The sequence below is a fragment of the Oncorhynchus tshawytscha genome, linkage group LG28 (assembly GCF_018296145.1).
Source record: "Oncorhynchus tshawytscha isolate Ot180627B linkage group LG28, Otsh_v2.0, whole genome shotgun sequence".
Taxonomy (NCBI): domain Eukaryota; kingdom Metazoa; phylum Chordata; class Actinopteri; order Salmoniformes; family Salmonidae; genus Oncorhynchus; species Oncorhynchus tshawytscha.
Window position 1 is genome coordinate 9726440 of NC_056456.1, and position 14700 is coordinate 9741139.

A 14700-nucleotide genomic window follows, 5' to 3' on the forward strand; every position below is an offset into this window, starting at 1 on the left:
TGCTTCTTCTGTATGTTGCTCAACACCTGAGGTAAGAGAACAGATAGGGAGGCAGGGAGGGAAAGTGGGGATGTAGGAGGGGCGCGGTACGAGCTTCAAGTGTGCAACATCCCACCCAAAGCCCGAGAGAGCCAGCATAAAGTCAGACATCACTTCACTCGTTCGTGAGTTCCATACCCCGGAACAAACAGGCTGCGTTACCGGGAGAAATAACGGTGTTCATTTTCAGTCACACAGAATTAAACAATTTTCGCCGCAATGGGGTTGAGATTTATACAATGTATCTCATATCTTTCGCTTCTCCTTCACCTGGAATGGACGCACGTATCGGCTTTCAACCTGGACACAGAAAACGTCATTGAAAAGAAAGGAGAGCCCGGGAGCCTTTTCGGCTTCTCTCTGGCTATGCATTGGCAATTAAGTCCGTTGGATAAAAGAATGTAAGTCTCCTTATTTGTTATTTGTATTTTTTTTCCGTTTAAGTTGCGGAGTTAACCGCTAGCAGGTTGTTGCTACTGTAGCCTAGTGTTATTACTTCAAAGGCTCGCAGGTTCATCGCAAAAGTTTATCGTCTCAACATCATTGTTCCCTTCATTCGGGAATCATTTTCACTAGTTAATTAACTCCGATTTCCGGTTGTTTTGGTCTTGACATTTCGTTAGCGTTTCAGATCGGCATGTTTTTGTAACGGGTTTATTATGGGTGAGTTTTACAGCTTTTGCTGCCCTTTGCTGGCTCGTTCCTGTCCGTGCGCGGCTCCAATGTCATGAATAGGTCATGAATTTGGCAACAAACAAAAAAGTCTCATGATTCCAAACCACTTACTCTGCTCTATAGATGTATACTAGCTCCGGGTAGAAATAGACCTTTGGGGAATTTTCACTTGGCCACAGATTTTGTTAGGATAACTGTATTTATGGTTCTCAGCATCCTATTATTATTTGCATCACCCGTGTCATGTGCACCTCATGCCGTGTGTCCTCAAAGTAGAGTAAAGCCAGCCTATACTGTGGATGGCGAATGTCATTGTCGTTTGGGTCAAATACTGTAAAAGTTAGCCTTGTCCCTAGGCTATGGGCGTGGCAAGCTGCAGGGACTGTGCCAATGTGTTAGTCAGGGTCGCAGTAGCGTTAGATGGTGTGAAAGCAAATATTTAAAAACATTTGATTTATTTATTATTTAACCTTTTATTTAACTAGGCAGTATAGCCATATACTGTACATCATTGTCTTTAACCTCAAACCAGCTGAGCCGTAACATTTCCAGACAGTCTAGTAGACCTCGAAGATAACTGCTTTTGGCCAAGTGACAGCACACCCCAACAATGTGCTGTCTACCATGGGAAATAGAAGTGACACCCTTCTGTAGTCTTACCATTAATCTCCTGCCTAATTTCACCCTGCTCCTTGTAGCACAGCAGGACTATCCCTCATCTGCCCTCAACACTCTGGTTAACTACTGACTTAGGATCAGCTGTCTGCACCCCAGACCCCATTCTATACATCATGTGCTCAATGACTATACTTATTCTAGACCTGTTGTTATGGACGACGAGTCATTGGAATGGATTTGTGTTTAGAATAGATTCTACCCTTTTAAACAAGGCGTGGAATGTAATGGGTTGAAGTCATTATAGAGTCTTAGGTCTGTAACTTTCTGTAATGGTCGGGCCTTCTTAGTTCTGACCTGAACTTGTCTGAACACACACAATTTGATGTACCAGTTTTTGTCTGTGTCTATATTAGAGGCACGTGGTCGTCAACCCTGTGAACAGTCAGGCGGTAGAGACAGAAAGAAACACGTTCTAGTTCAGATTAGGGTTGAGATTTCATACCCTGAGATTCCCTCAATGAGTTCTCTCATGTAGAAAACCTGACAGATGTTTATACAGGGATCAAAAATGGATTTTGAATTGAATCCATGTACAGTGCATTCGGAAAGTATTCAGAACCCTTGACATTTTCCACATTTTGTTACGTTACAGCCTTATTCTAAAATGGATTGAATAGTTTTTTTCCCCTCATCAATCTACAAACAATACCCTATAATAACAAAGCGAGAACAGGTTTTCAGATTTTTATTTACATAAGTATTCAGACCCTTTGCTATGAGACTTAAAATTGAGCTCAGGTGCTTCCTGTTTCCATTGATAATCCTGTGGTAAATTCAATTGATTGGACATGATTTGGAAAGGCACACACCTGTCTATATAAGGTCCCACAGTTGACAGTGCATGTCGGAGCAAAAACCAAGCCATGAGGTCGAAGGAATTGTCCGTAGAGCTCCGAGACAGGATTGTGTCGAGGCACAGATCTGGGGAAGGGTACCAAACATTTTCTGAAGCTTTGAAGGTCCCCAAGAACACAGTGGCCTCCATCAATCTTTAATGGAAGAAGTTTTGAACCACCAAGACTCTCCCTAGAGCTGGCCGCCCGGCCCAAACTGAGCAATCGGGGGAGAAGGGCCTTGGTCAGGGAGGTGACCAAGAACCCGATGGTCACTCTGAAAGAGCTCCAGAGTTCCTCTGTGGAGTTGGGAGAACCTTCCAGAAGAACAACCATCTCTGCAGCACTCGACCAATGAGGCCTTTATGGTAGAGTGGCCAGACGGAAGCCACTCCTCAGTTAAAAACACATGATAGCCCGCTTGGAGTTTGCCAAAAGGCACCATGAGAAACAAGAAAGTGTGACGTCTGGAAGAAACCTGGCACCATCCCTACAGTGAAGAATGGTGGTGGCACTATCATGCCGTGGGGATGTTTTTCAGCGGCAGGGACTGGGAGACTAGTCAGGATCGAGTGAAAGATGAACGGAGCAAAGTACAGAGAGATCCTTGATGAGAACTTGCTCCAGAGTGCTCAGGACCTCAGATTAGGGTGAAGGTTCACTTTCCAACAGGACAATGACCGTAAGCACACAGCCAAGACAAGGCAGGAGTGGCTTCGGGACAAGTCTCTGAATGTCTTTGACTGACCCAGCCAGAGCCCGGTCTTGAACCCAATCAAACATCTCTGGAGATACCTGAAAATAGCTGTGCAGCGACGCTCCCCATCCAACCTGACAGAGCTCGAGAGGATCTGCAAAGAAGAATGGGAGAACCTCCCCAAATACAGGTGTGCCAAGCTTGTAGTGTCGTACCCAAGAAGACTTGATGCTGTAATCGCTGCCAACGGTGCTTCAACAAATTACTGAGTGAAGGGTCTGAATGCTTATATAAATGTTATGTTTCAGTTTTTATTTGTACTTTTATACATTTGCAAACATTTCTAAAAAGCTGTTTTTGCTTTGTCATTATGGGGTATTGCGTGTAGATTGAGGAGGGAAAATAAGCCTGTAACCTAACAAAATGTGGGAAAAAGTCAAGGGGTCTGAGTACTTTCCGAATCCACTGTACCTTTCAGGAACACAGACTCTAAAAGCCTGTTTCTGTTCCATATGCCCTCAGGACATGTCTCTCATTAACACTGAATCAGCAGGTCTGAGTCATACGTCCCCAAATCCTAACCTAAATTATGGGCAAAATGCTGGCCTTAGACATCATGGCATGCATGAACAGCCAAGTGATAGTGTGTGTGTGGGCGCATCTGTACAGCGTCGCAGAGTATGTGTGTGCCTGCTGAGAGTTGTGTGTGTGTGGTTGTGGTGTTAAAGTGGTGACTGATGCAGTGCAGTCTGTGTATTAGAACCTATGAGGCCTTCCTGGTCTTTTGTAACTGTTTCCGCGTGAGTCGGCACATTGTTGGTAACAAACTGTACGCACGCGCAAACTCACACATACTGTGTACACAGGCACGCATACACACACACACACACAGACATGCACACACTGCACTGCAGGAGTTGAAATCCACAATGGTAACCGTTGACTGACCTTGGGCGAGTGGATTCTTCAGTGTACAGGACACTAAACTTGGCAGCCATACGTCATCATGATATACACAGTATGTAATGCTGCCAGAGGCTACACTTCTTACCTGCCTACCTCAGTAGATCAGGATTCCAGACTGTCTGTGCTGTCTGGGGGGTGTTTCCGGGGAATCTAGAGTGTGTGTGTGTGTGTGAAAGGTGAGTCATACGTCTGTGCCACGCCTGAACGGTTGCTCCCGTTCCGCCAAACTGAGCCCGTGCCTCACAGGTGTGTGTGTTTTGTGTGCACGTTTTTTTGTTTGTTGATACCTGCAGGCAATGGAGGGATCTGTTTGGCACGGGTCTGTGGGGGGTGGGGTCAGGTGTGTCTGTGTGTCTCACGTACACGCTGAAGAGCAAGGGGTTGTGTGCATGTGGGTTAGGTCCCAAAGTCGGTCACAACTGCAGAGAGTTGGCGCTTCTCTCTGTGTGGGAGAAAGTATTAAAGTGTCACAGAGAGAACGAGAGAGGAGGGGAGGAGGGAAGGAGGGAAGGAGGGGAGGAGGGAAGGAGGGGAGGAGGGAAGGAGGGGAGGAGGGAAGGAGGGGAGGAGGGGAGGAGGGAAGGAGGGGAGGAGGGGAGGAGGGAAGGAGGGGAGGAGGGGAGGAGGGGAGGAGGGAAGGAGGGGAGGAGGGAAGAAGGGGAGAAGGGGAGGAGGGGTGGAGGGAAGGAGGGGAGGAGGGGAGGAGGGAAGGAGGGGAGGAGGGGAGGAGGGAAGGCTGTGACAAAGAGACTGAGGTAGAAGTAGAGAGAGCATCTTAGTGAAAGTGTATGGGATAGGTACAACGTGTGTGTGGGAGAGAGAGAGAGAGAGAGAATCCATTCCAGCATGGGGTGTAGAGCTGTGAGGTTCCTATGTGCGACAGATCTTTGATCTCTCAGATCCTGGATAGATAGGAGATGGATTTTAGTGGGAAGGTTAGGGTTAGAGTTCAAAGGTTTGTTCAGAGTCCTGGGAAAAAAAGTGCTAAATGTATGCAATATTTTATTGCTACATTTTTTGTTGTTGTTGGACTACGTTACATGTACAGCATGTGAAAAAATGATCACGTGCACGCACACATACACACACACACACACACACACCTCTCCCCCAAACACACCTCTGTCTGCCTGTTCTCTCCTGCCTGCAGGCTGATCCAGGTTAGCTCAAGTTGGCCAACATCAAAGCTGAGGAGTGGTGGAGGGATGTCTGGAGGAATGCTGACAGCATAAATCACCTTTTACAGCTGGGCACCAAATACACACAGTCGGTCAGTTACTCAACCCACGCTGTCTGTCTCCCACACCGACCTGGTACTGGGTACCAAATGGAAGAAAACAGACTGAAACAGGGAGGGACTACCTGAACTTGTCCAATAAGAAGCACAAAGCGCTTTGTTACGGCGTACTCTCATTAACACAGCCCTGGGTTTATATCAGTCCTGGCAAGGAGCATAGAGAACTTGGCGTTAAAATGTCAAGAGTTCTGGAATTCATTAGGGTTCTGTAAAATGTTCTGGGTTCCATTTAGAACTGAAATGTTCTGAAAGTTTCACTGATGTTGATCCATAGTTGCTTGGTAACAAGATGTGGTGGTGCATATAGTTCCTCGATTTGGTGTTTCTTTCGGCTGTAGGCTGTTTTGGCCTCATTGTGAAAAGAGAGAGAGAGAATGGCGGTTTCTACTGTTTCCCTTTGCTGTGTTGTTTGTTCATACACACACACAGCTTTATTTTTTGGGGAGTAAAAATGTTTGAAGCCTTAAAAAGTCCTATTTTTCCAAACCCTACCCCTAAACCTTAACCTAACGCGCACGCACACACACACTGGATGTTTATCTTTGTCCTTCCTGTGGATTTTATTCTCTACTTCCTGTACATGTGGTGAATGATTGGAGAAGCAGCTGTGTCGTTAGCCATTATCAGTAGAACAATACACACTCGCTCTCTTCACACTCCCTGTCTCCCTCTCACACACTCCCTGTTTTACTACCAGTGGCAGGCTACTGGGTAATGGGCCTCACACGCGTTACATTGCCCAGACATCAATAAACAATTGAGACCACGTACAATTCAAACATTCAAACATTCATATACTTTTACTGCAGCCACTGTGTATACCTGGGTAATTTATCTATGTAGTTATAAACCATGATGTGCCGCGCAGCGTAGTCTGAGGAGTAGGTCCAAGTTGTTCCTAACCACTGATGCAGGGTCAGCTCTTTTCTCATCCCCTAATGTTTTAGGGTAGGATTTTGAGGAGGGTAATGTGATCCTAGACCTGTGGTTAAGTGGCAACTTGTACCTTGAGTGTAGTCTGAACCCAAGGAACCACAGGGTTCACCAAACTACCGTGTGGGCGTGGCTAAGGGGATGCCTCTTTCTTCCGCCTATTCTCCTGACTTCCTGTTAGTGTATGTATAGCAGGGGGCAACACGAAGGATGCTCATTGTTCTCAGATCAGTGTTGGAGCAGTCGTTTAATTACCTGGGCACGATTCCATTCATTTATTTTCACTCACACCCTTCTATTCTCCCCCTCCCTCCACATGTTCACTCCACTCTGGGAAATCTCCACTGAGGCCCAGAGGAGTCAGCACCCACATGACTCTCTCCCGCTCTCTTTTTCCTGTCTCAATTCAAATTCAATTCGAGGGGCTTCATGGGAAACACATGTGTACGAGCAAGTGAAGTAGATCATCAACAAAATGTTTTGTCACCAGTCAACTTAAGAGGAACCAGTGAGTTTCTGTCAGCTCTTGGCTGAGAGACCAGACATCATGGTGTCATGCTACACACACAGAACAGTTATAGCAGGCCTCTTATTAATGTGCACACACACACTTTTCCAACTTATATGAGTTTGTTAAAGAAACTAGCTCCAGCCCAATGCCTAGGCTTTAAAGACGGATGTTTTAGTACAAAAGCATTAGCAAGGTTTAGCAGGACATACCCTCAACGTCAGTCCTTCGTTCCACATATTGGGGAAGTTGCCCGAGCTGAGGAGGATGTTAACGAGTTTAAGTATAGCCAATTGGAGTACGTGGTCAGTATTTATGATCATTTCATTGAGGATACCGTCAACAGTACAGGCCTTTTGGGGTTGGAGGGTTCGTATTTTGTCATGTAGTTCATTCAATGTGATTGGAGAGGCCAGTGGGTTCTGGTAGAAACCGTAAAGACAGGAGTCTTTAATAGTTGATTATAAGATTTGTATTTGGTCATGTATATATTTTTGCTGTTTGTGTTTTGTTTTAGAGCCAAAAAGGATTGGAGAAGTGGTTTATCCATAGATTTCCGTTTTGCATAGATAACTCTTCATGTTGTTTGTTTAACCATTCGTGTTTTCCAATTTTCCCAGAAGTGGTTCGATTCTATGGATTCTTCAATTACTTTGAGCAGATTTCTGACCTGCTGTTCCTTTTTCCGTAGTGTATTTCTGTATTGTTTTAGTGATTCACCATACTGAAGGCATAGACACAGGTTTTCTGGGTCTCTATGTTTTTGGTTAGACAGGTTTCTCAATTTCTTTCTTAGGTTTTTGCATTCTTCGTTAAACCATTTGTCATTGTTGTTCATTTTCTTTGGTTGTTGAAATGTTTTGATTTGTTAGGGAAGCTGAGAGGTCAAATATACTGTTTTCTACTGTCAAGTTTATACCTTCACTATTACAATGAAACCTTTTGTCCAGGAAATTGTCAAGAAGGGATTGAATTTGTTTTTGCCTAATTGTTTTTTGGTAGATTTCCACACCCTTTTGTTTTCTTCTATAGCATTTCTTAATATTATTCAGTTCCTTTGGCTTTGATGCCTCATGATTGAGCATAGCTCTGTTCAAGCAGAGTGATCTCTCTCCTATCTCTGTCTTTCTTGCTCTTAATGAGTTAATCACATTAAAGGCCCCTTGACCCCAAACACACCTCTGTTCACCCACATAGGTATGAATACGAGTTGTGTTCAAAACAGGTGGGGTTTTCTTAATCTCATCGAGTACTTAAACCATAGAAATCAATCTAGTATGGCTTTTTTTTTTAAACTTTTGATGTAAGACCCTTGGATGAGAGTTTTTCAAGGTCAAGTTCAAGTGCATTGAGACCCACATAGCAATTAATGCAAACTGAAATCCATGAACATGACAAATGGCCTATCCCAAATTCACAGCAAGGTTTACAAATAGATACAAGGTAAAACAGGCCTGCGCTAAAACCATGTGATTTGTACGACAAGGCATTAAGCATTTCTATGCATTGATCTCCTTACAAAGGTTCAGTTCATTTCATGACTGATGATTGTCATCAAGAACACACACACACACACACACACACACACACACACAGCCTCAGTGATGGGGAACTTCGATATGCTGCTGTGGGAAACCTTGAGTAATACATCGTGGGTACTGGGGTGTGGTGGCTGTGACCCCTCTCTAAGAGCCCCTCTTGTCTGTGGTTCCATTAAGACATTGAGTGAGTGTGGCCCCTCCCTGGAGTGTGTGTGTATGTCCACTCTTGAGTGTGCATGTGTGTGTCTCCATTCCACTTTTTCTTGTGTGTGTGCCCACCCTTTGTGGATGAATGTTATCGCTGAGTCGCAGTTCTGTCCAATCATGAAAGCGCTCTTTGTCTGAGGGGTGCTGGGGAGGGAGGGGGCAGATCATGGGAACAGCAGTTTGATTGAGTGCGTGCATGTGTGTGTGTGTGTGTGTGAGACACTCTCTGATGTTCTCTGTTGAAAGGGAGATGCTGTGTGACTCAGGGGGAAAGTGAGGGGGGAGTGCCGAGGGCTGCTGACAGGCTGGTTAAGATTATCGCAGGTGTCAAAGTGTAGGACTCCACATTGGCCCTGATCTACTCACCGACTGTAGCTTCCTCTTATAATAATGGGTGTATGGTGGTGGTTTGAATGATGACGGCTTTGTAAAATGTGGATCGGACATGGACAGGGAGTGATGTGTGTACCAGTCATGTTGTAATATTTCTGTCTGTGTGTGTGTGTGTGTGGCCTTGTGGTGTGTGTTACAGGTTGCTGGTTGGTGCTCCAAGGGCCAAAGCTCTGAGAGGTCAGAAGGCAAAGATCACAGGAGGACTCTACAACTGCGACACCGCTTCCACTTCCTCCAGCTGTAGCCGAGTGCAGTTCGACAACGATGGTGAGCTCACCTCTAAACACACGCACACACGCATTTTCGGTCGTTGTCTGTCCACACAAGTCCTTATAAGGCAATCACTAGATATTCAGCAGTTGATCAAGATTTGATGATTTCTGTGTGTGCAGAGGACGTGAACACCGAGAGTAAGGAGAACCAATGGATGGGTGTAACAGTAAACAGCCAGGGGCCGGGAGGAAAGATTGTGGTAAGTGTGCGTGTGTACATGAGTGGGTTAAATTATTGACCTGATTGACAGCTCTGTTAACCAATCTCTCTCTCTCTCTCTCTCTCTCGCTCTCCCTCCCTCCCCATCCAGACGTGTGCCCACCGCTACCAGCGGCGTCTGTTTGTGAACACAGCCCAGGAGTCACGTGACATCACAGGGCGGTGTTACGTGCTGAGCCAGGACCTGACCATCGGTACCGAGTCTGATGAGGACGGAGGGAACTGGAGGTTCTGTGAGGGGCGGGCACGCGGCCATGAGAGGTTTGGTTCATGCCAACAGGGTCTGTCTGCCACCTTCACTAGGGACTACCACTACCTGGTATTTGGTGCCCCTGGAGCGTACAACTGGAAAGGTGGGTGGAGAGCGGGAGTGTGTATGTCTGAAATCAAACACTTGTCATTTATCTGAAAGGATCAGATTGGTGTCGACAATACGGGAAACGCCTACCAGAGGGGTAGATGGACCATGTTGCTTACACCTATCTCATCCTTTCAGATCTATGAGGTCCGGCTCAGGGGCTAGAGGTCGGGGTTAGGGGATAAGGTCAGGGTTAGGCCAGGGTCAGGGTTAGGTAGATTAGCCCAGTCTACATGGCCCCTTCCTCCTTCGTCAGCATAACTTTCCCCCCCTAGAAGAATTCAGCTCATGATGTTTCATGTTTTTAAGTGACTGTTTTTCCATTCATTATTTGCTTGTGTTGAGATGTTTCTCCTCGGCTTATCATCTCCATGTTCCCCTTCACTTCCTCACCCCCCCATCCCCACATCCCTCCAGGTGTGGTGAGAGTAGAGCAGAAGAACAACACTCTGTTGGAGATGGGCTTCTATGACGACGGGCCCTATGAGGTGGGCGATGAGAACCGGTTAGACCCAGACCTGGTCCCCGTGCCCGCTAACAGTTACTTGGGTAGGTACATCTAAACTCTTTCGTCCCTCGTTCCTCTCTCTCGCCCTCCTCTCTGTGGTTCCAGGTGTGCTCTTCACCACCACCGTGTCCAGCTCCAGTGTTGAAACAGTTTGTGTACAAGTCACTTCCTCCTCAGATTGCTATGGAGACCGACATAACGGGCCAATAGCTACTTAGGTTTGTATGACTTCCTGCGCGATGACATCATGCTCTCCATAACCAATCGAATGACTCTGTGCACTAGTTATCATCATGGGCGGTGAACGTTGTGCTCGTCATGAGGATCAGCCTGAGCTGGGTGTTATGTCGATTTTAAAAATGTTTTTATTTTTATTGAACCTTATTTAACTAGACAAGTCAGTTGAGAACACGTTCTTATTTACAATGACGTCGAGGTGATCTATAAATCACCTCAACCTCCAACCAACTGGGCTTGAACATGTCCACATGATAGAGAGAACAGTGAATCTGTTTTAGCTTTGGCCCGAGTGCGGCATATGGATGAGATCATTCATGTTTTGGGAATGAGTCGGTGTACACTGACTCATTCATTGATTGATTGATTAAATATGTCTCTCCTATCAGGCTTCTCTCTGGACTCGGGGAAGGCCATCACTAAGAAGGGTCAGCTGACCGTGGTCGCCGGTGCCCCGAGAGCCAATCACAGCGGGGCAGTGGTGTTGCTAAAGAAGGAGACCGAAGCGTCCACCATGTTGTCACCAGAGCACATCCTGGAAGGGGAGGGGCTGGCCTCGTCGTTCGGCTACGACCTCGCTGTGGTGGATCTGACCGGCGACGGGTACGTCTCGCTTGTCTCTCGTTCTTTCTCCCGATCGTCAACGAGGCAAATCTATACACTGCCCTTCCCATGTCCACCTTCTCGTCATAAGCAGTTTCTCTCCACGTGGGAGGATGTCATTTGGTTCGAGCCTCTCGGATGATCTTGGAGTTGAGGCGACTAGTTCCGTGCTGAGACGATCTCTCTCTGTTCCCCCCGAGTAATTTCTTGCTCCCTCTCGGTCTCTCTGGCTCTAGGTGGGAGGACATCGTGGTGGGAGCCCCGCAGTTTTTTGAGAAGGACGGGGAGGTAGGCGGAGCCATTTATGTCTATGTTAACAAGGGCGGAGACTGGAGTAAGGTCACGCCCACCAGGATAGATGGACCTCGGGACTCCATGTTTGGACTGGCCGTAGAAAACCTGGGAGATCTCAACCTGGACGGCTATCAGGGTAAGGGGCGCGTGTGTGTGTTGATAAATCTGTCTTTGCCTTTGTGTGTGTGTGTGTGTGTAGACGGTGTGTAATCCTGACTCTCTCTCTCTCTCTCTCTCTGCCAGACATCGCTGTGGGAGCACCCTATTATGACAGTGGGTCAGGGAAGGTGTTCATCTACCACGGCTCAGCTCAGGGCATCAACATCAAACCGGCGCAGGTGTTGTCAGGGGTGCCATCGGAGACAAAGCTGTTTGGTTATTCTCTAGCTGGTAACATGGACTTGGACAGGAACTCGTACCCTGACCTGGCCGTAGGATCTCTCTCCGACTCTGTGTTCGTCTACAGGTAACCATGGCAATCAGTCATCTACCCCACAATGTTTTGTTTGTGCATTTCTACATTCCATTTGTTAATACCTTCTTTTTTGGGGGACACTTTCTTGACCTTTAAACCTTTGACCCTGTGACGTCACTCTAGGACTCGGCCAGTCATTAGCATCCAGAAGGTTGTCAAGACAACCCCAAAGGAGATCGATCTGACTAAGAAAAACTGTGGCAACAGCATCTGGTGAGTGTGCTGTTTATCTGCAGAATATGGACAATGAGAAACCATTTAAGCCATATTCATAAATACAAATGACTTGATGTGTTTCCAGCTTGGAGGTAGAAGCCTGCTTCTCCTACACCGCCAACCCAAAATCCTACAGCCCCAGACTGAGTAAGACAACACCTTTTGTGTTATGATTTCTTCAGTAGGCTTTTTCGGCCTTAGATCAGTATGCAATAGTAACTGTCCCTCTCTTTCTCTACCTCTCTCTCTGCTCTCTTCCCCTCTCTCTCTCTTTCACTCTCTCTCGTTCTCTCTCCCCTCCTCAGCGGTGGCGTACTCCTTTGAGGTGGAGGCGGAGCGTCGGAAGAAGGGTCTCCCTCCCAGAGTGACCTTCTCCACGCGTTCCAGCGACGACAACGACTACCAGTCCACCGGTGTTCTCATCCTCAGTGGGCAGGGCAAGAAGGAGTGTATCACCGCCAGACTCACACTACAGGTACTAGATCCCAACTCGCACGACTCGTGACACTGCTAACAGTAAGAAAGAGGAACAAGTAGCAAGAGGGGAAGGAAGAGATCGATATCTCAAGACGGTCTTTCACCAACCTTGCGGGTAAAATATGGACAAGAATCCATCTCCTCTATCCTTTGCCAGTGATATACCAGTGATATACCAGTGATATACCAGTGATATACCAGTGATATACCAGTGATATACCAGTGATATACCAGTGATATACCACGTATCTCTTATCTGTACTCTGTGTGTCTGTCACCTACAGGAGAACATTAAGGACAAGCTCAGGGGAATCCCCATCGACGTTACCGTGGAGATAAAGAACTCCAAAAGGAAAAGAAGAGCGCTCCCAGAACTCCCGCCCATCCTCGACTCCAACGAGCCTATCACGGCCCGCGCTGAGGTGACCAATAACAACCGTGACACAGTCTCCTATTGGCCAGCTTCGGATCGGCCTATGTGACAAGAGTTTTGCAACCATGGCCTGCTCTAAAGCCCGTTTCCTCTGGTCTAGTGTGAGTCTGTCTGATCGGCATGCTGTTCCCTGTGTGTGTAGGTGAGCTTCCTGAAGGAGGGCTGTGGCAGTGATAATGTGTGTCAGAGCAACGTACAGCTCCAGCATCGCTTCTGCTACAGAGAGCCCAACAAGGACGTCTTCCATCCACTACCTGTGTGAGTAGAACACATTAACCTGTCACTAACCAACACCTGGGTGAATGGAATCAACGCTGACATAATCTGCCGGTGTCCTTGCAGGGAGGATGGGGTGCCGGTAGTCTCCCTTAGCGACCAGAAGGACATCGCCCTGGAGATCACGGTGACCAACCAGAATGGAGATGATGCCCACGAGGCGGCATTGGTTGCCTCCTTCCCCCCCTCGCTCTCCTACTCTGCCTCCCGCTCTGCACCCAACGCGGTAAGTGACACCTCTCCTCTTCTGTCACAAGCCCTCTCTCGCTCCTTCCCCTCTTCCGTTCTTCAAACCGGTTACAGAGTTGTGACTGGCTGTTTTGTCGATTGCAGGACAAGCAGGTGATCTGTGTGACCAATACGAACGGCTCTCAGGCAGACTGTGAGCTGGGGAACCCCTTCAAGCGAGGCTCAGAGGTGAGAGACGCCGAGGCCGATCACCATCACCAGATAAAAGGGCGTGCGCCCGCTGACGTATCCGTCTGTGTGTTTTAGGCGACGTTCTACATCATCTTGAGCACAGCAGGCATCTCTCTGAACACCACAGAGCTGGAGATAGACCTGAAGCTGGAGACGTGAGTATACGCTGCCCGCCTCCCTCTGCGATGAGATACTGCACAGCTACATTTGACCAACGGTGCTGATTTGACCTCTGACCTTTCAGAACGAGTGACCAGCAAAACGTGGCCAGAGTCAAGGCCAAGGCCAAAGTGGTGATCGAGCTGCTGCTGTCCCTCACAGGGTACAACGATATGATTTGCCAACTGCTTACTTTGATGTGCTTTCATGTGCTTTCATACTTGGGAACCCAATGTGTTGTCGCACCTCCCAGCATCGGAGCGTGAGCATGACGATGTTTGTGTTCACATTGTGTTTCTTGTTTTCCCAGAGTGGCCAAGCCCTCCCAGGTCTACTTTACTGGAGAGGTCAAAGGTGAGAGCGCCATGCATTCCGAAGGAGACATCGGCAGCCCCATCGAGTACGAGTTCAGGGTAAGCCTATTCGTTCGCTTCTTTTCCGGAATAATGACATCATTATCAAACGGGTGCATTTGTATTTCACTATAAACTGAACTCACCTGTCCTTTGACTGCCTTTTGATTGACAGGTGATTAACCTGGGGAAGCCCCTGAAGACATACGGCAGCGCCGCCCTGATCGTCAATTGGCCAAAGGAGACGGTGGAGGGGAAGTGGCTCCTGTACCTCATGAAGATCGACTCCAGGGGTCTGGAACAGATCACCTGCTCCCCTGAGAGAGAGATCAACTCACTTGCCGTCAAAGAGGTTAGGAAACATTGCAGTGGTCAAACTCCAATCTCCTTGGACCTTTCTGGTCCCAAAGCAAACAAACTGATGGTCCCAGTACAATTACCTCTGTTGTTCTCACCAAGGGAATGTTTGTTCCGAATGATCTTCTGTCACACTATGTTTAGGAGCAGAGCAGCACCCGGAGAAGACGAGCCGTAGTGGAGACAGACAAACCTCAGGAGGGAACCATCGCACGACTGACTGACAAGAGGAAATACACTACTTTGGTAACACAACCTTCTCTCTCAGTAGCTCA

At 47.4% G+C, this 14700-nt stretch overlaps 1 protein-coding gene across 3 annotated transcripts in view; it reads left to right on the forward strand.

Moving 5' to 3' along the window:
• Positions 1-14700, forward strand: part of LOC112226662 (integrin alpha-6-like) — an 18016-nt gene continuing 3316 nt past the window's right edge. For all 3 annotated transcript variants that reach the window (XM_024391128.2, XM_024391129.2, XM_024391130.2), the window contains exons 1-20: positions 1-440; positions 8907-9034; positions 9160-9239; positions 9351-9612; positions 10035-10166; positions 10752-10965; positions 11202-11395; positions 11503-11725; positions 11858-11947; positions 12036-12097; positions 12256-12425; positions 12712-12849; positions 13003-13118; positions 13203-13362; positions 13470-13553; positions 13632-13711; positions 13801-13878; positions 14026-14128; positions 14244-14420; positions 14570-14671. In XM_024391128.2, coding sequence (XP_024246896.2) covers positions 259-440; positions 8907-9034; positions 9160-9239; positions 9351-9612; positions 10035-10166; positions 10752-10965; positions 11202-11395; positions 11503-11725; positions 11858-11947; positions 12036-12097; positions 12256-12425; positions 12712-12849; positions 13003-13118; positions 13203-13362; positions 13470-13553; positions 13632-13711; positions 13801-13878; positions 14026-14128; positions 14244-14420; positions 14570-14671 — 2775 coding nt within the window. In that variant the 5' untranslated portion in view covers positions 1-258. The remainder of the gene's footprint in view (positions 441-8906; positions 9035-9159; positions 9240-9350; positions 9613-10034; positions 10167-10751; positions 10966-11201; positions 11396-11502; positions 11726-11857; positions 11948-12035; positions 12098-12255; positions 12426-12711; positions 12850-13002; positions 13119-13202; positions 13363-13469; positions 13554-13631; positions 13712-13800; positions 13879-14025; positions 14129-14243; positions 14421-14569; positions 14672-14700) is intronic.